Source organism: Phasianus colchicus, chromosome 7 (assembly GCF_987193195.1).
Source record: "Phasianus colchicus chromosome 7, bPhaCol1.hap1.1, whole genome shotgun sequence".
Taxonomy (NCBI): Eukaryota; Metazoa; Chordata; class Aves; order Galliformes; family Phasianidae; genus Phasianus; species Phasianus colchicus.
The window spans coordinates 24,691,360-24,715,355 of NC_143442.1; the positions used below are offsets into that span (position 1 = coordinate 24,691,360).

Consider the following 23,996-nt stretch of genomic DNA (forward strand, 5'->3'; position numbering starts at 1 on the left):
CAAGCAGGAGTGGGCAAACATGCTTTCATCTTTTTTTCTGCTAATGTTTGTTGGCATAAAGTGCCAAGTGACCCAAGTGCATTTCATAGGTCCCAGAAAATAGTGCTGGAAAATGTTGCTCTTTCTGTATGTGGCCAATCAGGGACAGATTTGTCCTTCATGCAGCAAAATCACTGAAAGTTCATATGGAGTGGATACGCTTTTGCTGTATTTCGGTCATACATCCCAGGAGCAGAATGATGGCAAATCTTTCTGCTCTCTTGTCCTGCATTTATTTTAGAAGCCATGTATCTCACGGCCATTGGTTCCAGCCCATCTGTCTGGCAGTGACAGGCGAGCAGCAGGGCCAGTGGCTGTGCAGCCACCGACACAGCTCGCTCAGGCTGCCGTGTCACCAAACTGCTGTGGCAGCAGCGAGGTTGACTCCAGTGTTCTGGATGGAGTTTGTCAGGGCTCTCAGATTTTGGTTTTAGAGGTGTGTGGGTGCACTTTCAAAGTGCAGACACTGCTCTTCTGCCATTGCTGTGGGTGCTGAGTTAGTCTATCACACCCAGGTGTTTTCATCCATGTTTTTTTTTTTTTTTTTGCTGCTATCAGTATTCAGCTCAAGCATCTCCAGAGATAACAAGTATCCCAAATCTCCCTGAGCACTGGCAAAAGTCATGGCATAATGTTAAAGAAAGCAAATCCCTTCTGTCTTTTGACCACCTTCAAGTTTGCAGCTACCCAGACATCATAGGTGCTTACGTTGCTCGCTAGGACCAGGTCCCTCCTCCGGGCTGTGCTTCAGGACTGTGGTACTTCATGGAGGAAAAACTAAGAGCTAGGCTTTCAATTTATCATGGCTGTCCTCAAAATGAAGTTGTCAGCAGTATCCTGACTGAGAACATGCTGTAACTGCCAAGGGTGACCCTGCTCCCACAGCACCTTCCTGGCCACGCGGTGCCGAACCGCCGCAGCAGGAAGTGAGACGCTTGTTGCACGTGGATGCAGGAAATACTATAACTGGGTTTTCCTCTCCAAACAGATGTCAAGAGCTACCTGCGGTTGCAGAGCAGCGGGAGGAGGGAAAGCCAGCGTGCCAGGCTCATCAGCCCCACCATCTACCTGCCCCGCAGCGCCATCTGCATGGTGTTCCAGTACCAAGTGTGGGGCAGCAGTGGAGTGATGCTGCGGGTCTGGCGGGAGGCCAGCCAGGAGCACAAGGCACTGTGGGTCATCGCAGAGGACCAGGGCAAGGAGTGGAGGGAGGGCCGCATCATCCTGCCCAGCTATGACATGGAGTACCGGGTAAGATGTGGGGCGAGGTGCACGTCCCCAGCAGAGCCCTAATGCTGTGGTGTGCAGCCAGGACCTGTTCATCATTAGGGAATGTGGCTGAGAGGGGCTGTTTGCATTGTGTTTCTTGGGTTACTATAGTAACTAAACGACACTGTTTGTTATTCAGAGTGTGCCTGTCTTCTGCACAGACTTGGGCCTTTGTTCAGCCTGTTGCCTTTTATATTCCTCAAATCTTCCAATCTGCAAATATTTTTTTCTTTTTTTTTCTTTTTTTTTTTTTCTTTTTTAATTTGAATTTTTCTATTTTATTCTGTGCAGTTCCTCCTTCCCAACGAGGGTCAGACAGGGCAGGTTGACCAGAGGCAGCACCCAATCCAGGGAGCAAGCTCCAGCCCTGTGCCCATGAAGCAGGGATGAGAACAGGGCTCATGGCTTTGCAGGGAGGTCTCCTTGCACCCTATTGAGAAGGGCAACCTGAAGCAGGGAGAAGAGATCTATGGCATACAAAGCCCCAGGAAAGTGCTTGGACCCTCTAGACTAGGCAGAGAGAAACAAAGCCAGAGCTTTGCACTGGAGCTGTGTGGCTAGTTTGCATGTGTTGATCTGGGCTTTTTAATAAAATACTAGTAGGCACAATATGCCTATTGATAAGAATGATGGGCACCAGCTGACTACTTTGTGCATTAAACATGAATATACAGGCATTAGCTAAATAACAACATCATTATGTAAATAATGCAAGTCTCTCCGCTCAGCAGTTCTTAGAACCTAACGACTCTATTTATTTTTGTAAATATATTTTGCCTGTGATTAAGTAGGAATAAATTGACCCTTCTGTAACATTTCAATACTTTCTATGCAGCGTTGATGGGAACTGCACTTTGCAGCTAACGTAGCCATGTGTATATTGTGTCCTTCCCTTCCTTTTTCTGATCATGGCCGGCTGTGGGACTCTATTAACACCATAGCCCAGATTTGCTGCTGCTGTAAGTCAGTGCTGTGCCACTCACATTGTTTGTGCAGAAGGGGAGGAGATGGCCTGCAGTGCTGAGCATTGATTCATTCCACGTGAGAAGCATTTAATTGAGCAAAATGCATGCTGAGTGCTGCCGGGACAGGTAGTGGTCTCCTGTGAGCCCTTCCCTGCAGGCCAGCTTTCCCTGAGAGAGGAGAGGTGGAGGCAGGAGGAGAGGCAGAGCTGCTCTCAGGTCCACACAGGTGTGCAGGAAGGCCAGGAACAGATTTCTTGCCGTTGCTCGCGGGAGCAGGAGCCACTCACTGCATCCTAGCTTAACACTGCTGTTTCTGTCCTGATTTCCCACAGATAGTGTTTGAGGGATTTATACGCAATGGCCACGCAGGAGAGGTTGCCCTGGATGACATCCGGCTGGGCAACGACATCCCACTGGAGTACTGCATGGGTACGTGCAGCAGCTGCTGGGGGGCTGGGGATGGCGTGGGCAGACGGGCTTGGAGAGCCTTCGCTCATGGGCGGCTGCCACTTCTCTACTGATGGCTCCTGGATCTCAGCTGGGATTCTCCTAACTTCCTGAGATGAGGGGGAATTGGTCCCTGGGGAACGGGGATTTCTGACTGCGTTGGCGTGAAAGGCAGGAAGCACATGTCTCTGCTGTGCAGAGCTGAAAGAGCAGCTGAGGGTGACTGAGGGCTATTCTATATGATAAGAACATACGCCAAATCTAAAAGGAAAGCACTGGACAAAAGAAACCAGCTGTCAGTCAATATTACATGCTTAGAGGAGCTGATGAGTTCAAAAGGAGACTTCTTTAATAAGAAATAAGATAGCAGAGGGGTTTTACAGCAACGATAACAGAATAACAAAAGGAATTCTTGTCCTAGAATTCGCCATTCCCTAAACCAGGCCAAAAGCCAGTTAGGGTCTCTCAATGTGAAAGACAGAAAGGACTTTAAAAAAAAAAAAAGTGGGGAGAGAAAAGATATATTTTAGCAGTTTGGTGGTGGAGCATTGCCCTACCCTGCCCAGTCTGACATATCACACTCATACTCCAATAGCTTTGCTCACCATCTAGGTTGGATGTAGATTTAGAGCCCTTCCAGCTGAGGATGGGAGCAACTGTATTCCATCAGTGGGATTAATGTGAGACCTGCCCACAGGAGCCAGGCCCCCTGCTCTTCTTTTTGCTCCAGGATGGGCAGGTTTAACTGTTAACCACTCATAAACCCCACTGAGGGAGGCAGAGGCTCACTGAATGCTTACTGCTGAGGTTTGTCTCAGGGAGCAAGACACAGGATGAGCTGTGCCTGTGAAGGGCTGGACATGTCATTTGCTGTGCTGGGCAGGTGGGTGATGGTGAAGATGGTGCAGGGACTGATATCTATAATAGAACAGAGGAGCAGGGCTGCCCCAGAGACGCTCCTGGGTACTGTAGGTCCCATTTGTTTGATGCTTTGAACTCTGCTGGTCTCCTATCTGCTAAAAGAGCTAATGCTCCATATGTCAAATTCCCTGTATTGAGGCTTGATAGTGGTGTTTTAATCCCTTGCCTTCTATGGCATTAAAGAGAAGCAAGAGGGATGATTAACACAAAGAGCATTCTGTATCTAACTTCTTTTGAGTGTGGCAGTTCACCTAATTCAGTGTTATTGTATCTTGGGCCTTGAACCTAAAGCTTAATATTTTGAAACAATGCATGAATAAATTATAAAGTTTCAAGCATTGCTAGACCTAAAAATAACACCAAACTGCGACATAAAATTATTTCTCATGTTCTAGGAAGTTGAATGGGAATCTTAAAACCTATCATTTCAGACCTTTCCTGACAAAGGGTTTCCACTGCAAATTTTAGCATAACTGATGGGTCATTTCCAATGCTGCCAAAATAATAATTCAGTGGTAGAAACACAGCACTGTCCACGCTCGGTCAGAGCTGTGAGAATAGCTGACTCCAGTGTAGGCTGCTGGGTGATTGGTTTCTTTGGTTTTTGGGTTTTTTTTTTTCAGATATAATCCTGGGAAGTAATCTGATTCCTTTTTAGCGTGAAAGAACTCTAATAAGTCACAATAATTTTTTCCTTTGACAAATGTGTCCTTCGCATTCTGAACTTGAGTGATGATTTCATAGCACTCAGCAGTGCCAGTCTGCTTGTGTGACTCACAGGCATAATGCAGAAGTAATCTAAAAATAATCAGAAGTCTATTACTTCTGCGAGAAAGTAATCAGTAATAAGCACTGATTATTGCTTTTCAGATCCAGTAATTTGTAATAGATTACTTCTTCAAAGTATCTTGAAAAAAAGAAGAAATCACTTGCCTTTGTTTATTGGCACTGTGAGATAGAGAGGAACATGGCACTGAGAAGCGATACAGTTCCCAAGCGAAAAATGATGACAGAGTTGAGCCAGAAACCAAACTGTTAGCGGAAATTTTAGGGGGTTTCAGAGCTGCATCATTAGCCAGGTGGGGATTTGTCTTCCGATGACTCAGGCCAACCAGCTGGATCCAAATGACCCCTCAGCCTAACACATTTTTGTCTGAAGTCTGTGCCCAAGTTGAGGCTTTCTGCCTCTGGTCAGTCCCTGACTGAGACGTGGTTTTCTCCCTGTTGTGGTGGGGTTGGCTGGAACCCTGCACTGCTCCCACCACATAGCATCTGTGGGGTATGGCCGCACACCTGCTCCATTTGGATGTTAGTAATTAATGGATATGTAAACTGTGGCCTTCTGTGTAATTTTCTCCTCTCTAATTCTGAACTTTTCTTTTCCATTGCAGAACCCATCACAGCTTTCCCAGGTGAGAACTTCTACTTTCCAGGTAAAACTGCACTTCTCTTTCTGCTGGCATGGGCTTTTAAATTAAAGGAATGTTAAGTGCTTGCTTGAACAAACAGCAGATGTTTTGAGCAATGAAATGGCAAGTGTGTGCTAAACCTCTGCTGGTGCCACAGCTGGGGATGGCACCCTCTGATTCCTGCTGGGTGCCGGGGAGCAGGCACAGTGACAAGTCCCGCTGGCCCAGGGTTGAACAAGATTGGGAGACCTGCAATCAGGAAGCACCTGGCCTCCTGAAGAGCAGCAGAGCCCCACATGTTTAGGCTGAGGAGTAAAGAAAAGCTATCAATTGACTTAAACAAAAAAGTAGTAGCCACTTAGAAGTGAAATGAGGTGGCAGTGTCTTATTACTGTGGGGGAAGGATGTTCTGTAGTTCATGGGTGCTCTGACAGTGGCAGTGTTCAAGCTGCTGATGAAGGATGGTAGGGTTGAGTCTTCTTGGAAGGGAAAAGCAGTTTGGATATAGAAGTGCAAGAGTAAATTGCCATGAGGAGCTCTGAAGTTGACAATCAATAAAAGGAAAACAAGGTGAAATGATGCATTTAATAGTTTAATATTAGCATGAAGGATAAAAACTGGCATTTCTGATCCATTTGTGATTCAACCTATGGAGTAAGATACAAGGTGGGAAATTCAGAAAAAATGCTTCACTGTTTGAACAGCCAATGGGGATGCTGTTTGTCTTGCTCTGGATAGCTGGGAAAAGCTATCTGCTTTTGGGGGAAGATCAGTGTTCTCTGCTTTGGTTTCCAGATTTTGTTTTCCTGCATGCCTCTATAAGAAGGCTCTCAGGAATTGCATTGTGATGAAGAGCAAACATAGGCCTCCCCTTAACTTTGAAAGTTGTTTACCAGTTTGGTCAGCACACCCTTTGCTATCAGTTGGCATTAATATCTTTATTCTCTCTGTCTTCTGCTCTGCTGATGGCCTGTTTAATACATCTGGACTCTGCCCTATAAGCACCTGCACTTCTCTAGGGAGTAAGGCTGCCTCAGGCAGGTGCGTGCGCTGGGAGTTGTAGCAGTAATGGGAAAGCAGGGATCAAGACTGGACTGCACTAAGAGGGATGGCCAGCAGAGCTAGGGAGGTGATAGTCCCCTCTGCTTTGCCCACATGAGGCTCCACCTCTAGTACTGCGTCCAGGCCTGGTGCTCCCAGCACAAAAGAGACATAGGGCTGTTGGAGTGTGTCCACAAAGGTGCTCAGAGGGCTGGAGCACCTCTCCAATGAAGAGAGATTGAGGGCGTGGACTTGTGTAGGTAGCGTGTGGAAGAGAAAGCTCTGATGAGACATCATTGTGGCCTTCCAATACTTGAGGAGAACTTATAAACAGAAGGGAGACCAACTTTTTACATGGTCTGATAGTTATAGGACGGGGTAAATAATTTTAAATAAAAAGAGGATAAATTTAGATTAGGTGTTAGGAGGAATTCTTTATTCTTTACTTAGAGAGTGGTGAGGCACTGGCACAGGCTGCCCAGAGAAGCTGTGAATGCCCCATCCCTGAAGGTGTTCAAGGCCAGGTTGGATGGAGTCTGGGCTGCTTGATCCAATGGTTGGCAGCCCAGCCCGTGACAGGAATTTGGAACTGGATGATTGTTAAGGTCTCTTCCAACTCAAGCCATTCTGTGATTCTTTGAAACTGAAGGCAAGGGGCAGCTTGCTTCTAGGGACATGAAGCAGGCTGTGGAGCACTGCTAGTGGGAGACATACGCAGGCAATAATGCTGTGTGTTACAGTGGTACACGTACACATACTGCAGTAAATAGGAACTTGGGCTTGCATGTGGGTAGGCTGCCTATTTATCCTGCTACTCAGCCTTATGGTGTTTCTGAAAAACAGCTGTAATACTCTCAGCTGACACCTAAAGACTGTTCTTCACTTGATCCATCCCTCTGTGTTCTCCTGAGCTTGGCCTGGTAACTGTTTCACAGTCAGGATCCTCATCTTTTAGGGGTTGTAGTCTGTGTTATCCTTAATTTGAACCTCACAGTGAACCTGTCCCAGAGTCCTGCCTGCACATGTTGTTTCTTTTTCTCTTTACTCCTGCTCCACTGCCTTCATTCCTCCGTTTCCCTTTGTTTTGCCTATTGCTAGCTTCCCTGTGGATGTCCCAGCACTGGTCGCAACAGGGGCACAGTTGCAGCAAAAAGTTGAAAAGGCTTTCCTGGCTGTAGAGCAAGCGTAGATGGGACAGAGGGATAGAAAGTCCAGTGAAATATAAAAATACAGGGGGAAAGATGAAGGAAAGGTGAAGACTGGAGAAGGTATGGTAGATATTGCAGTGAGGGGGAGACAAAATGCGCAACAGGAGAGGTTAAAAGGAGGGGAAGAAGTTCCTGGCTAGTGGAAGAAGGGAGCTTCAGAGGGAAGACTGAAAAGGAAGTACTGGGAAGCTTTGCAGCCCCCACTTCTGCAATTACGTGTTGAGCTGGAAAAGTCAAATGCCATTAAAAATAATAACAAATCCTTGCTCTCCTGGCTCAGGAGCAAAGCTGAAAACATGCACCTTTCAGACTCAAGGATCACAAAGCAAAGAATAAGGGAGTTGTGTGGGAGGAATATCTTCCAGTTAGTGGGTCGGGATCTTAGAAGACCAGTCAAGTGTGCTTAAACTGTGCTGCATTTGAGAGCTGATACATCTCACCCTTAAAGAAAAGGCATAACAAGTGGCTGGCAGCAAGGAGTTAGATAAATAGCAGGCTAAAAATAAAAGACATCTTCCAGAAAGCATGGAGACAGACTGTGGGGAGAATTTACCTGCGGATTGGTGGGTTTTCCCACACTGGGCATCCTGAAATCAAGGCAGGGATACTTTATTGGAGAAGTGGCAGGTAGCAATGAAGGGATTGAGGCCAACACCAGTTTTGTGGCATTTGGGTGAGATGAGTTTACGTTTGCTTTCATCTGTGCCGTCTATGAAAAGTCCAGCTGTGTTGCTGGTCCACGGTGGTTTATGGCAGTGTTGTTGGAGAACACAACAGTGGCACGGCAGTGACAGCCAGCAGATGGCCTCCTGGGAGGCTCTCTGGAGAGGATTTCCTCCTTGTTCCCCAGCATACATACTTTTGCTCTTGCTTGTTTGGGATTTTCATGCCTGTTGCACAGCTCTGAGGTTGCTGCCTGTCGGGCTGCCTGGGGCGGGGGGGGCTCTGGCCAGGCTGAGGGGAGCACAAAGCACACCCTGTGATGTTCCCCTGGCTCTGCACTGCCCTGCATTTCAAGTCCTGCTTTAACCAGTGCACCCACCGACTTGACAGGAAGGGAGAGAGGCATTTATTTCCTAAGGCGAGAGCCCCAGTGAGTGGATGAGGAAGGGCTAGTGTGTGTGTGTGTGTGGCGGAAGGCAAAGAGGAGTGGAAAAGTTATTAAGTTACGAAGATGATTTTTTTTTTTTCCATCTCGCTGAGCAGAGAACTTTTCCACAGTATGAAAGAAAACCGGTCGAGAGACTGAGCAGCAGAGCCAGTAAAAGCAGATAACATCAGCTCTGTGCTGAGTGGACTGGCAGCTATATTTAGTGGCTGACAGTGTAAGGAAGAACAATTGTTAATGTTGGGAATTGGCTACTTTAAGACTTGGAGACGAGGGAGTGTGACTCCTTAATGACTGTAGTTGCTAAATGAACTCTCCAGACAGCTGCTATCACTGCAGCAGGGCCATGAGGTGCGGAAGCAGGGGCTGAGGCCAGATCTGGGCTGCACCACCCCTTGGACTCACTCCTTGCCTGCACGGGAGTCCATCAGGAATGGGCAGTGGCTGCGCTGGGCTGGAGCCTACAGGGCACCCTTCCCACTGGCAGGATCATTGGGGCACATGACATGACCCCCCCCCACACCAGCCTGGGATGTGTGTGGAGGATCAGAGGCACAGGCTGGGTACCACAACATGAGCAGCCCTCATGCTCCCATCTGCTGCATATCAGCCATATAAGTGGTACTGTAAGCACATCTCTCACTAGAAGGAGGTACTGTGTATGCACAGGCTGACACCACGAGTAAACATGTGCATCCTCTGTGCCGAGAGCAGGTCTGCAGTGCTCCCGGGGGCCAACTCACTCCAGTGCTGTCAGGAATGGTGGTGAGATGCCAGTAGTGATGGCAGTGAGATGTATGGACCCGTCGGGGCTGCATCTGTGTGGGAGGCAGTGGCAGACAGTCAGTAGAACTCAGGCTGTGCCCCGGGACATTACACCTTTGTGCCCTGTGCTGGGACCAAGCAGAGGGTTAGGAGGAGGCAGGGGGCTGCTGGCCAGGTCTGTCACCCCCATGCCAGCACAGTCTGTGTGTGAAGGGTGGGGCAACTGGGCTGAGACAGGGTGAGGGAGGGAGGATGGCTCCTGAGCCATCCGAATTGCTTGCCTGTATTGACAAATATGTGGGTGGTTCCCAGCCTCCTGCTCTGTAAAAGCAGGATTTATCTTGTCCATGTGGTTTTTCTTTGTTTTATAGGGTTTTTTTTTCGTAAGGATTTTTGGTTTTATTATGCATCTGGGTGTAGTTTTCATTCTCATTTTCACTCCCTGTGCCCAGGTTTTGGGGAAATGGGGAGGGAAGGGAATAGCCAAGGAAGTACCATTTTGCCTCATCTCCTGTGCCAGCAGCAGCAGCAAAGCTGTCCATGTGCTGAGTGTGCAGCCAGTGGCTCTGGTGGGGGGTAATGCTGCAGGGGGTGGTCAGATGCCCCTGTGTTTTCCAGGCCAGATGCATCCTGTACTGTTTTTTCCCTGGGTATCCTCTTGAGCCTATTCTAGAAGCCTATGCCCAGCAGCAGAGCAAGTCCCTTCCAGCTTCCCCAGGGACTCTGACTGCTAGAAGCAGCAAGTGCATAGATGTGGTGCCGGCATGCAGCATGCACCTCCCTCAGGGCCCCTACAGCTTGAGAGCAGAGCCAGGAGGGCTGAGCAGTGAGTGCAGGAGGGTCAGCACCATATTGCTCCCTGACCATGGACATCAGCACCAACCCACACCTGCTCGGGACATATGTGTTGCCATGGGTTGAGCCTGGGAGCTCCATGCCCTTGAGTCCTGAGGCAGCCATCAGATTGGCTTGCCTGAGCTGTCATGAGCATGGACTTCTGATGGGGATATTGCAACCCGCACCGTGCACAAAGTCAGCATGCATCATCATACCCATACTTTCTCACTTTAATTATTAGATCTGTAAGACTGTGAACGGGGCACCTAGTGAGAGCAGGTCTGCGTACTGAGCACTTGCAGGAAGAGATCTTGCTCCCTGTCTTGGCTGTAAGAATGACAAATGTTTCTCCATCTAATTTCTTTCCCAGTCTCCTGTGGTAACTTCCTTGGCCATCTGAGATTTTGCTCTTCCTCCAATTAGGGATGTGATGGGTTTTGTCACTGTGTGACAACATCTGCCATACAGAGACAAAACCAAGCAGCTCATCTGGAGAAGGCAAAAAAAAAAAGAGGGGAAAAATACATTTGCTGATGCCAGAAATAATAGCAATAATAGCATACATATGGAATTTGCATTGCGAGCCAGGCAGCCTGCTTAATTAAACGGAAAGAGAGAGGCGTGTTAACACGCAGTCAACAAGCGCGAGCAGCTCCCTGCAGGAGTGCGCCCCGTACCTGGAGCTGCCCTGGGCCCCGGTGTCACTCGGCACTGTACTTTGCAAGCATGTGTGTTTGTTTGTGCGTCTGCATGCCTCCCACCTAGCAACCCTGTTCTGTGTCTCCTCCCCAGGGGCAACCCTCCTGCCAGGGACCGAGCCCACAGTGGACACGGTGTCAGTGCAGCCCATCCCAGCCTACTGGTATTACGTTATTGCCGCCGGAGGTGCTGTTGTGGTGCTGGTCTCCGTCGCGCTGGCTCTTGTGCTCCACTACCACCGGTTCCGCTATGCGGCCAAGAAGAGCGATCACTCCATCACCTACAAAACCTCCCACTATGCCAACGGGGCCCCCGTGGCCGTGGAGCCCACCCTAACCATAAAACTAGAGCAAGACCCCAGCTCACGCTGCTGAGAGCCGAACGGGAACGAGAGAGCAAACAAAACACAAAACAGACAGACAGAAAATAAGACTTCCGATACGTTGCCTCAGTTTTGCACTTTTTTCCTTACCTAACATACGTGTGAACTCTTAGACATCTCCACCCCCCTTTCTGTCCCCCGCCCTCCCCAGATCTTTTACAAACTTTAACTAATGCTGCATCTTGGATCACCAGAAGAGACACACCGCCCCTTCACTTCAGAAGTGAATGCTCCTTTCTATTCCTTGTCAAGGACTGCTGGGGTGTCGGGTGGGGTTTTTGGTTTGGTTTGGTTGGCCAGGGAGTGTTTTTTGTTGGTAGGCCTGTTTGGTTTGTTTCTTTTCTCTTCCCAGTGGGCAACCTGCAAGGGAACTTGATGGCGAGCCTGGAAGTGTGTGCACAGTCTGTGTGTGAGTGTGCATGGCAGCACGTGCGTGCCTGACTGACTGAATGTATATTTAGAAACAGCCCCTCTTTATTTTGCTTTTTATTGCTTCTACTTGCACAGGGAATGCTTTTTGTGTTTGTTTGGTTTTTTAAATTTTATTTTATTTACACCCCCCCCCTTCCCTCCTCCCTTTGGAAGGTCTGGGACACGTTTGTTGTTAAACCCAGATCTGTTTACTTGGGGAAGAGAGCATTGCTTTTTTGTTGCCTTATCTAGCTTTGGCTGGGTCTCCTGTTTGATAGCGTTAATGTCTTGGGTGCAAAAAAAGACCAGGCTGGACAGTAGGAATGTCCACCTCAGATGGCTGGAAGAATCCAGAGAGGTTTATAGATGTCCAGACAGCAAGATCTCTCCATCTTATTCTTTCTACAGCCAACACAATAACACAGCCATTGTTGGAAAGCAGGGGAGACTCTTCCCCATCCACAAGTGAATCTTTTTAAAGTTGCCTTATATCAGAGAAGCTCATAATGAATGTTTGGTTTGTATCTGTTAAAGCCAGCCTTAGGGCAACACATAGACTTCAGCAGGTCTAAGGTGGATGCTAAATACTGTAGTTTCTTGAGATTTGGAAGTTTATTTATTTTGTAAGTACCCTCACTCTAGGTGCTGCCAGTTTTGATTTTACACAGGGAAGGGGGAGAAGACTCCTCCTTGTCTTTCTGCTGGACACATTGAAAGGACAAGTACAATTCCACTTTCTGCGTTTTGGGTTTGCTTTTTCCTTTGCTCAGTTCATAGCTGCTGAATCATAAAAACTGCCAGTTGACATTCTAGAATGTCAATCAGGTTTGTGTTTGCTATTGTTCGGCTTTTAAAGCATCAGTAACATCTAGCAAGCAGAGCCCAGGGTGGCCTGGGGGGCCTGGCCATTGCTGCTGTGTTAACCCAGGCAGCCGGAGGGAGCCTCTGATTGCTGGATAGCCCAGCAAATTGTCGTGGAAATGCCTTATAAATTACTAAACGACGACATGCAAAAGTGGTTTGGGTCGTTAACTCTAATCCATTTACAGGCAAAAAATGTACCTCCAGTGAGCAAGTTTCTCCCTCTTGTTTGTGTTCATTTGTTGTAAGTGACCAGATTCCCTCCACCCTCCTAAACTTGCCAGCACTCCCCACCCCTCCTTGCCCGTGAATATTACATAAAGCTGATGCAGGCGTAGCCCCTTAACATCCCGACCCTCTGGGGCATCTTGGGGAAAATGTAAGGAAACAACAGTGCTGTGTGCCTTGTCTCTGCTGCGGCTGGGTGCTGTGCATCCTGTCAATGGGGTCAGACAGCTCATTCAACCCCTGGTGCCACCTCTGGGGTAGGCTTCAGCAGAAGCCCTCCACCAGCTTCTAGAGTAGGGCAGCATGGGGCCTCTGGGGCCAGGTCCTGCCCCACAAGCCCCATCTCTCCAGGGCAGAGCAGCCGAGCGGCTTCTCCCCGTGGGCTTTAGCAAGCGTGCGTCAGTGTGTCAGAGAGGAGAATGTGGCATCCTGTCTTTAAAGCTCAAATCACCAAAGACAAACCAGGTCACTTCGAGGTTTTTACTCCCCGTTCTCCCCGCTCCTAGAGCCGTGACATCCCCAGCGTTGCCCAGTTGCCTGTGTGTGAAAAATATCTTGTGGAAATTTGAAACTCTTTGAAGATGTATTGTGTGGAATGTAATAAAATTATGATATTTTTATACAAATATCTGTTTTTTTTCTTCCTCCTTTCTCTGCTAACAAGAGCTGCTAGTGATACAGTGCTGCAGGTCACGTGTCTGTCTGTGTGTTGGGAGCTGAGCACAGCTCCCATTGCTGCAGGGTGCAGGCCCACGGCCTTGCATGTTGCCTCTTCTCTGAGGATCGGGCCATCAGCGTGGCCTGTAGATCCGTTATGTTGGTCACAGTCCTTGGTGGGAGCCTTGGGCAGCCAGCCCAGCACTTGGTGTTGTCTGGGGATTTCGCTAGCGCTGCTTGGGTATTGGCTGCTCACTGAGATATGCTGCATCTTGGTGGGTCCTGGAGACAGAAAGGACATTGCAGGCTGCGGTGCCAAGCACTGCTGGCCCACCAAGCCTTGCACTCAGCTGCTGGCACCATGAACAGCGGGCAGGCTGTTACCAAAACTGACAATGCTTGCAATGCGTTCTTCTTCTGTAAAATCCTTTTGGGCCTACACTTGTCAGGCTGTGCAGGAGCAGGCTGGGTGCCCACCCTCTGGCACAGTGCTCAGCCTTTGCTGAGCATGGCTTCTTCCCATCTTGAGGAGCACCTTTTGCCCCTGCAGAGCAGGCAGCATTACATTTCATGTGAAATCTATTTGCTGCCAGTTTGAGAGGTTTTTTTTCCTCCTGCATGTGTTTTCCTTGTCTCGTACTCTACCCTGGCACTGAACTTAGCGTTGCAATGAAACTTCCTGGCTTTACTCAGAATTCAGGCCATCAGCAGAAAAATGATTCAGATGTGATCTCTCACTTTGGCTGTTCAAACAGAAGCAAGCTGAGGACCCATGCTGGCTTTTTATTTTTTTTGGTCTTGAGGTTTTTTTGGTTTTTTTTTTTTTTTGCTCTAATTGTACAGCAAAGTCCATGCACTTGTAATTTGCATTTCATACACTTCAGTGACTGTCCAAGCAAAATTCAAAACAAATATGCACATGCAAAAAACAGGGAGGGAGAGAGTGGCTGCTGGCTTCCCAGCAAGGAGGGAAAAAATCTGTTAAGTAAACAGACGAAAAGGGAGGAATCGTTCAGGGTTTAATTATTCCTTCTGTACACCACAACCAGATTGACCGGGGAGCTGGGTGCTGCTCAGACTGCAGCACAGTGCAGGAAGAAAAACAGCTAAAATTAGCCCGCTTTGTTTAGAAAAATACATGCAAGTTAATGAGGCTGGGGTGCAATTTCTTCAGTAGGCAGCTTCAGGCACACAGGGGTCTGGGCTTGGCACCCAGAGCTGCCCCCAGTCTGCAAGGTGAGTTGTGCTTCTTGTTGTGTGGGACTGACTGAAGGCTGCTTCCACAGCAGGAATGCAGCCCAGCTTCATGCCACCAGCTGTAAGTGGGTCTTTGCCTGCCCCACCATGCTTTGCCATCTCCTCTGAGCATGAGGTGCCTCTCAGTGCCCCAAGATGAGGTGCTAAGGATAAGGTCCAGCAATTCCCGCACTGCAGAGGGATGTAGGGCCAGCGGAGAGGTTTCTTGTTTGCTTTCTTTAATGCTGATCTCTAGCCAAAGCACTCTTTCAATTTGGAATTTGGCAGAGAGTTTTGTAAACTAAAAATGTTCTGTGTTCCTGAAGGGGTGGGGTGAGAGAAACAAGGCAGATTTTCAGCTGGATGTGGAGCGGCGGGATCCAAAGAGCGGGTTTCACCCAACCAGACACACACTCCCACTGCTGCCTGCCCAGCCTGCAGCAGCAAAGAGACACAGCTGTGTCAAGGCAAGGCCCTGGTGTCTGCTTTGCTGTGTCAAAGCAAAGTGACGTGAGTTGGAACCACACCATGGCTGCAGAGAGAAAAGGGCTGAAAGTGAGCAGAGAGAGAAAAGTGAGGCTGAGGCTTAAGTCCCTGCCTGGGCTAGCAGCAGTGCTTTCTGGCCACATGGTGATAGGGAGAGCTCTGTCTGAGGATGCAGGAACCCTGCAGGAGACAGCACTTGGTGCCTGGGGTTAAATCAGACAAAAATCAGTCAAGAAGGAAAAAGCAAAGAAGAAGAGCTGGCACAGGGTTTGGGGATCATGCGTGCAGTGTGTGTGTCACTGGGATGCTGCAGCCTTGCCCAGTGTGCAGAGCTCCTTGGCCCTGTCTGACCCACACTGTTGCTGCCATGTTCAGGGATGCGTGGTAAAGGGCCTTAATCTCTGCAAACACTGATTCTCTCCCGCTCTCCCCACATGCAAGCTTATGGCAGCATGGTACTTAAGATGCTCCTTGTCTTTGATTAGAATCTCATCTTCCTTTTTCAGGTCCCATAAATTAGCCTCTTAGCTGATGGTGCTCTCAGATCTAACAGACAGCGTCCTTTTCTCTGCATCTGGCTGCTTGCAGCAATGTCACTAACATCAGCTTTTTAGCACAAAGGGCTGGGTGCTCAGCCCTGTTCAGCTCCTGCCTTTTGCTGAGGAGAAACCTCTTCTCTTGGCTGCACACCTACCCTTTGCAATCTCATCTACCTTTTTCCAGTGTATCTTTTTCATTTTATTTGTCTCTCTATATTTAAAAGCAAAGTAGATCATGCCTGGAAGTTGCCTTGTAGGAAGGATGCTCTCCCCAGCATGGGGCAATACGTGCTTATCCCATTCCGCCCTGTATCTCGCTGGGCTTTCATAGGGACTGCATTCCGGGGAGTCAGCTTTCATGGTCTGCTCCCCTTGTGACAATATGTCTGAGATTTGTCACAAAGGATCCTAATTAATGACAAATAGCAGGCTGTTTTCTGTGACAGAAAATCATCTCCAATAGGATCAGTGCTGCAACCACCAGCTCCAATTCCCAGACAGCCCCGCAGCCAGATCTGATTTTGTTAATGACTCCAGAAACCCCAGCACGGGAAAAGACCGGCCGAGTTGTTCCAGGGCCAATGTAAAGCCCTGCGTGACACAACTGCCATCCAATAGCAGTATTGCAGTGTGCGGAGCGCGTGACGAGGCTCTGCCACCAGACAGAGGAGAAGGGAGGAACAGTGAGGGGGAAGATGTCTTTTAAGCAGAAATTGGAGTCATATTAGCAGAGGGAATTGAGAAAATTGCAGGGAGAGCAAATAGATTCAGGGCTGGCTTTTTTGTATAAGCATTCTCTTTTTTCAAGTTTTCCCAGTGCTCCTTTCTTTCAGGCTTGAAGAATCAGTGTTCTTTTGAAAGCGTTGATTAACTGATACTTTATTTTTTCTGGCCTTTCCCTCAACACTACCCTGGGAAATAAAAGAGCACCAAATTGCTAACGCGTTCTCAGACAAAATGTAGGGGAGCTGGAATACAGAAGGGCAAAAAGCTTCCAACCCTGCTCCCCTGTACATGGCCCCCCTGGTGGCCCATAGCCCCGCTTCCATTTCTGTTCATTCACATAACCTGCAGTCCCGTGGGTTGTGTGGGTGACAGCGGGACGGCAGAACGTGGCAGCTTGTCCTCCGGCTGAGGACCAGAGAGCAGGCGGCTTTGTGTGTGTTCTGCTTTGCAAGTTATTTTCCACATGTTCAGCTCTAAATGTTTGCAAGAGGCCCTCAGGCAGTTCTCCCAGCCCTGAGATGTTGCCATCTGGGGCTGTCAGCTCTGGAAGTGCTGAGAAGCCATGTGAGCTCACTGCTAAAGCAAAGACATACAGAATGTCTTGTACACCTGTGTTTCCTCGGCTACCTACCTGCAGCCTGGGGTTGCCTTAATTCCCTGACTCGCGTGATGTGCAGCTCAACATCAGGAGGTGCAGTTCTGGTGTGTGTGTTCCTGTTGCCAGGTTATCTGGAAAATTCAAAGAAATGTTTAATTCTTTGAGTGAGGTGGGCACAAGACAACTCTGCAAGTGTGGAAGCTCCCAGCACACGGGATTTCTGCTGTGAGTCTCCAGTGGGGAGCCCCTCACGTGCCCTGGGTGCTGCTGCTTGCCACGGCTTCTAGAGTTGTACCAACACAAGTTAAGGTATCAGACTTCCCGGGCAGGGAACTCTTGGGACATGGGTTAAATAGTATGTGGCTCAGTGGGTGTGGTGCGTTTTCCCCTCCAGCATAAGATGCTGTCAAGTTGAATTGGAAACAGGATGACCACCAAGGTTCCTGACAGCAAGGGGGATTTGGGCAGCACAGCTCTCAGCAGAGCTGCCCTGCTCTCGGTGAACCTTGCAATATTGCTGGCAGGGGCTGCCCCACAGCATTCTCTGTGATAGAAAAAAATGGAGTTGATGATTCAGGAGGCCTTTTCCAGTCCTTAACCTCTGTGCGATATGTGCAAATAATATTCTACATGGTTTCAAATAATTTCATCACACAGTGGGCTTTTAGGGACAAGTTATATTCTTTGGTCTTGGTTGTTTTTAAATAACCTCATAAAATTGTTCTTGCTGTTTCTGTGCAAAACATAAAATATCCTTGGTTTTCAACCACAACTATTTCAAGGATGTGAATCCTACTGCTTTCTAGCAGTCCCTGATTTTTGGCATTCCTGATCTGCTGAAGGTCTTGTCTTAGCTCAGCACCCTGAGTTATAGCCAGTTCTGAGAAATCTAAGCAGATCAAAATGAAGAGGTATTTTCTTTTGGAAAACTGAAAATGAAATGCGGTTACTATACTTAGAGATAATGCTAAGAAGACTACGCACACACACACACATAAAGAAAACAAAAAAAAGCCACCCTTCTGCTGAGATTACATCCTGGGTATTTGGTTACTAATGCTTAATCCGTGCTGAACGATGAAAAGAAATGGCATCACTAAAAGGAATTTGGATCAGAGAGATGTTAACATACGGGCACCCATTTACCATGCTCCCATTTCAACCAGCTTTTGCATTAAAACATATTATGATGATATATGACTTCCTCAAATTATGAATTTATCTGAAACCCAGAGAGAAACTGGCTCATTGGAGCTCTGAGTCCTGTAAGATGTATGGAGAAAGATGAAAAGTAGAGTGGGCTAAATGGGTCTAACATAAAAGTGGCAAGTAATGATAGGCAGTATGATCCTATTCAGAGTTATAAGAATAATACTCTTGAGCATGTTAACAGTGAATTATAGCCATTATGTAGACACCAATGACAATATTTTAGTGCTATTCAGATTATCTGGTTTCTTTGCTTTTCATTCTACTTTTTTCTTCTTAAAAGCTGGTCATCTGGTGGTCGTGAAATGTGATGTAGTGAGAAGATCCTGTTCTCTTGAGTGCATGTGTGTTTGTTGAGTTCGGTCAACAGAGAAAGAGGAAGAACCTTGCAGTAATTAAGCTACTGTTTTCTTCACTCACGTAGTCCAGTGTCTGGTGGCAGTGCCTCCAAAAGGCCTCTTTAAACAAACAGTGCTTCCCATTTTGTTGTTCTAGTGAACTTCCCAAGAATGAAGGATGACTTCCTGATCCCTGAGCAAGACTTTGAAGACAGCGATGATACTGGTTGGTATCAAGATGCCACATGGATAGTTTATCTGGGGGAGCTTGTCTTTCAGTATCAGCTGCTTACAATTGCTCACAAACCTCATCTTTAATGAGGTTTAGGAGTTAGAACATGCTTAAGAACATACACTGAAGTGGTGGCTTAGTGTCTGGACAAAGACATTAGTTTTCTTTTCTTGTTTTCCTTTTTCAGTAGCAAGCAACCTTGCAAAGTCAATATATTGTATTTGTGTTAGGACAAGTGGAACTGATCTTTCAAGCATTAATTGCTGCTTGTGTGGCATTTTGACTTGTAAACGGAGAAAATTAAGTCTGGGATCTGTGACAGGCTGTTGCCATAATTCTGAACTCAGTGGCGCTTGAAGGGCCAGAATTTCAGTGGGTGTAAAATGCTTGCATGACATTAACATAGCCACAGGTGTAGGAGGGAATTGGGGCACTTAGCTTTTTTGGTAATTAGATGCTTCACAGTAGTTCTGGACCTAGGTTAGAGAAACCTGCCTGAGATGTATTCATAGGGAGGTCTTGTGAGGCCATAACAACTCCAAGTGAGAAATACTTCAAGATGGAAAAAAGAGTGATCGCTGGATAATAAGTGCCCATTCCACTGCAGATTACTTTGGATCGGATAAGAACGACACCCTGTTCTCTACTAACTCTCCAGGAAACTCGAAGCTGGACAAAGAAAAAAGCTGGCTCTACAGCCTGGATCCCATCCTGGTGACCATCATAGCGATGAGCTCCCTCGGCGTCCTTCTCGGAGCCATCTGTGCCGGTCTGCTGCTCTACTGCACGTGTTCGTATGCAGGGCTGTCCTCACGGAGCTCCACCACGCTGGAGAACTACAATTTTGAGCTGTACGACGGTATCAAGCACAAGGTCAAGATGAACCACCAGAAGTGCTGCTCGGAGGCTTGATGGGTGCCCTGTGGGACCACCTTTGGCGTTGTGCCCGGTGAGGTGGGCTGGCGGGGGGGTTACTTTATTTGCTGTTTTCTATGGGAACTGAATGCCATAACGGGAACCAAGCAGCATGGGAGGAGTGAGGGGGGTGCTGCTCCCACTGCCAGCTCCTGCCGGAGGCTCCACCGGAACTGAGCGGGCAGCCCAGTGAACTGGACTGTGCTGGGTGAGGGGCATTAAGACCCTTGTTTGTTGGTTCATCTTCATTTTCCGCTGATGTGACGTGGCAAGGGAGGCTGACTTACCTTTTGGGTGTGAGAAACTAATTGTCAATTGTTATTTTCCACTTCCTTTCTCTCATGAGTTGCTGAGAAAGCTGAGGGCTTTCTTCAGTCACCCTGTCTTTAGGAATGATGCACACACATCCATTTTAGACCCTGTCCAGTTGTTATTTTGGCTGTAGGGATTTGTGCACTTCATACAAAACCCCAGGAAGCTGCGGTTTCCAGTCCTGCACGTGGAAGCTTGTTACCTTTTGCTTTCCTCATCCTGACAGAGGGGAAAGATGGGATGCTGGGCTTGGTGTTGCTGGTAACAACAGTGCTTTCTAAGTCATTAAGAAATAAAATAGAAAGGAACCCTATGTGTAGAAGCACCTCTTTGAGAGAAGCTGAAGAGCCTTAAAGTGATTTGTGAATAAGAGCCATTTATTAAATCCAAATCTTGGATTGAAACAGCTGAGGCCTTCATCAGGAAGGCCTTTCTTTGAATTTCCCACCCCTCTTGATCCTGCCCTTCCCCCCCCTCCCCCCTTTTTTCTTTTTTGCTGTAATGAGAAAATTGCAGCAACAAAAGACAGAGTCTGCCAGTTCCCTGCACTTGGGCATTTGGAAGCCCCTTGGCCAGGGCCTGGATGCAAGGCATGGTGCTGAGAGCTCCCAGCCAAGCCCAGGAGAGAGGACAAAGTGTGATGTAGGCCAGAGCTGTACCTGCTGCCCCAGGGAGCCTGGCTGCGTGCTCTCTGTTCCCCAGGGCTGCGGGGCATGAGCTGGCACTGCCAGCACGTAGGGACCAAATTGCTGCCATCTTCTCATCCCCTTCAGAGCAGAGTGGCACCGCTCCTGGTCAGTAGCAAAAACCTGAAGTTTTATTTCTGAGCTGTGTTTTGTCTTAGTTTAAACAAGTGCCTTAGAAGAAGTGTTTTTCCTCCATCTGATGATCAGTGCTGTATCAAACAAGTGAGGTCTTCATCCTTTCCCCACAAAACACTGTTCTGCACGGCTCGCCACTGGGCACAGCCTGGTTGAAGGAGCCCAGTCCTTCTGCTTTAAATTGGTCTGGCTGCATTGTCACCTCCCACCCCCCTGCGCCTTGGGAGAGGTGTGCTAGGAAAACAAGCTAAGGGAGCAAGAAGGTTCCAATGCCTTCAGTCCCAGTTTAGTACAGATTGCCTGTGTTAGCTTGTACATGCATAAGGGAAAATTTTCTCCACATGCTGGGCTTGTTTGTTCAGGAGTTCTTTGGAAATGTCCTGGTTTTACAGTTTGCCTGGTATAATGTTTTGGGCTGGGGATGGATTTTCTTGCATTACCACAGAGTGCTGTAGGTGCAATGTGCTGTGAAGCTCAGCTTGCACAGCCCCTGCACGCACATCCTATAGCAGGCCAGGTGTTCAGGGAGATGAGCAGCATCTGGAGTGGAGAGGAACACGGACAGTGCCACAGCTGCTCCCCACTGCAGTGGGAATAGGAACATTTGTCTCCTGTTTCATGAAAAGCTCTGTCAGACAACAAGTTTTTAGGGAAAAAAAAAGGAAGAAAGACTTGCCCACTGCTAGAAGTATGTGCATGTTTCTGGTGCAGCAGATGCTACAGCTGCATCAGCCAGACATCCACGTTTCATACACGCACACACAGACACGTGCGGCCCTTCATTTTTTTAATTCATGCTGTGTGCCAATGGGAACAGCAGAATCTGTCTCAGATTCTCCTCTCGAGTCACCTTATTTCTTCTGGCTTTCTTCATGTACAAGTTCCTCAAAGGTGCTGCTCTGCTATACAGAAAGAACATGGGCAGTAGGAGGAAATGTACCAGACCATTTCAAAGCTGGACTGCTGCTGCTTGATGGTTTTGTCTGCTTTGAATCACAGGACAGGGGAAGGATGAATAGAAAAGGACCATACAGTAGAAAAGTCAACTTAGGCAAACAATAGGTGAAAATATATAATTAAAAAGATATCGTTATGGTGTCTAGTAGGCGTACAGAGAGAGTTCGTATATACATATATTCAGAAATAGTGTGTTTGCACACGCACGTGGATTCTCTGTATGTATTGTGTATGTGACTTATTCCGTGGGACTCGTGTTGCTGTGTCTCTTACCTGGGGCAGGAGAGCACTGCTGGTCCTGGCGCTGCCTTGGCCCCGCTGGCCCTGGCAGGCTGTGCTGGGACTGCATGTGTGTGCTTGCAGGGCAGGAGCAGGCTGATAATGCTGCAAAGCCGATACCTCACTTACCTCTGCTGGGTGCTTTACTGTTCTACTACAGAAAACTGTGTTTGATTGTAACTTCAACAGGGAAAAAATAAGAAGGTCGTCAGTGCATTCAACTCATTGCATCCTCCTCTGCAAATATATTTGATTTGCTGATCACAATTCCCTTTGTGAAATTCAGAAAAGGAAAAAAAAGAAATTAGTGTTAATGCCTTTGCTGAAATGGGCCATGGCCTCCGCACCTTTCCGAAGGCGAGGACGTGTTGCTAGCAGGCGGGCTGTAGTGCCGAGTGATTTCATTTCATGGGAAGGTGCCGGGGCTGAGCATGGGAATTAAACCATTAAGAAATTGTATGCAGGAATGGAACTTCTCCAAGGTTTGCAGTTCAAGGTATTTGACTGTTCACTGGCTGAGCCAGGACTTATGGACTTAAAGAGCTTTTACTGTGATTCTTCGGTGTAAAAAAAAAAAAAAAGAAAGAAAAAAAAGAAAAAAATCAAACTGTGTTTATATGATTTGTATAAAAACCTTTTAAAATTACTATTTAATAAACATTATGGTAGAGATTATGTTTCAGTGGCTTTTTTGTTTATGGAAGAACAATGAGAAGAACTGAGAGGTCTCGGACCAGCCAGACACCTCTGGGATACAGCAGCAAGGCTGGAGGTATATGGCTCCAGGTGGCCTGTCATCTGCAGTAACATAGGAGTGCTAGGGCTATTGCAGACTCTGCACACTTGCCTTCTCCCTCTCCAACAAAGCCTCTCCTCCCTGGCACGGAGGCTGCTGTTTCTGTCAGATGTCATGTAGGTTGTGGTATGGGCTGCACGCTGGGCTGGGGCGGCACAAAGCAGGCAAAGCAGCTGATCCATCCCTGCCTCCTTCCTGCAGCCTCAGGAGCCTTCCAGCTCATGCACCCTACAGAGGCTGGCGTTGGAGGCCAACAGGCCGGCTGGAGGATCTGTGGGACAGAACCTGCATCATGATGTACGTATCTTATCTACCAGCCCTGGTAGATGGGAACCAATCCATCAAGCCCTAGGGACCTCCAGAACAAGTGAAATCTTGCTGCCATCACCTCTCCCCCTCCAGAAGCATGCAGCTTAAAAGAGGCTCTTTAAGCAATGAAGGGCAGCTGGCAGCTGAGATGAAGATGGCCATATAGCTGCAGCTTTGACAGCTCTTCCCTCACCTAGAATAAAGCACCAGTGTTACGATCATTACCTGGGGGGTGGCTGTCAGGGAGCGGGATGCAGCTGGCAGATAAGTGACTCAATCATGTCACACCTGTCCTGTAAATCACTTTGGCTGGAGATGCGCCTCCTCTAGCACAAGGAGCAGAGCAGCAGGTAACAGCTGGGCAGTACAGCAGGCGCACGCCGGCAGGACAGGAGCCAGGTAGCAGGACTGCAGTGCCCACCGAGCTACCCAGCACAGGCCACAGCAAGAGGGAATGGGGTGGGGGTGAAGCACCAAGGGACATTTCCACTGTGCTGCAGCTCCAGCTCAGGCCAGGGTCTGGGAGTGGCATAGAAGCAATCAGCAGCACAGCAGGCTGAGAACAGCAGTGTCACCATCCTCAGCCTGCTCGGAGGGGTTCAGGCACTCCTGCACATCCTCCAGCTCCTCTGTCTGCAATCTTACGCACACCCTCCCCAAGGCTCTCCCCCTTCTCCTTCTAGTTATCTCTTTGCCTTCTGTTTTAATGGAAAGTCTTCTCAAATAATAACTTGCTCTCTGGACAGCTGGGGGCTTGGCAGTGAGGGGGAGCCATGGGGCTGCACTAATGAGTAGATGCGTAATTAATTAATTGGCAGCAGGTGCAAGCAACAAAGCTGTGAAAGGTCTGGAGCACAAGTCTTATGAGGAGTGGCTGAGGGAACTGGAATTGTTCAATCTGGAGGAGGCTGAGGGAAAAATTATTGCCATCTACAGTTCCCTGAAAGGAGGTTGTAGCAAGGTGAGGATTGGCCTCTGCTCCTGCATAACTAGTGA

General features: G+C 48.1%; 1 protein-coding gene across 7 annotated transcripts in view; it reads left to right on the forward strand.

Moving 5' to 3' along the window:
• NRP2 (neuropilin 2) overlaps window positions 1-22,095 on the forward strand; it is an 80,341-nt gene extending 58,246 nt beyond the window's left edge. For 2 of the 7 annotated variants that reach the window (XM_090144162.1, XM_031601286.2), the window contains 5 exons: window positions 1,028-1,290; window positions 2,606-2,702; window positions 5,033-5,074; window positions 18,537-18,605; window positions 19,219-22,095. In XM_090144162.1, coding sequence (XP_090000288.1) covers window positions 1,028-1,290; window positions 2,606-2,702; window positions 5,033-5,074; window positions 18,537-18,605; window positions 19,219-19,523 — 776 coding nt within the window. In that variant the 3' untranslated portion in view covers window positions 19,524-22,095. Of the gene's footprint in view, window positions 1-1,027; window positions 1,291-2,605; window positions 2,703-5,032; window positions 5,075-10,801; window positions 13,208-18,536; window positions 18,606-19,218 lie in introns of those variants that run through there. The other 5 variants (XM_031601288.2, XM_031601287.2, XM_031601289.2 and 2 more) reach the window with 5 other exon arrangements.
• The last annotated feature ends 1,901 nt before the right edge of the window (window positions 22,096-23,996 follow it).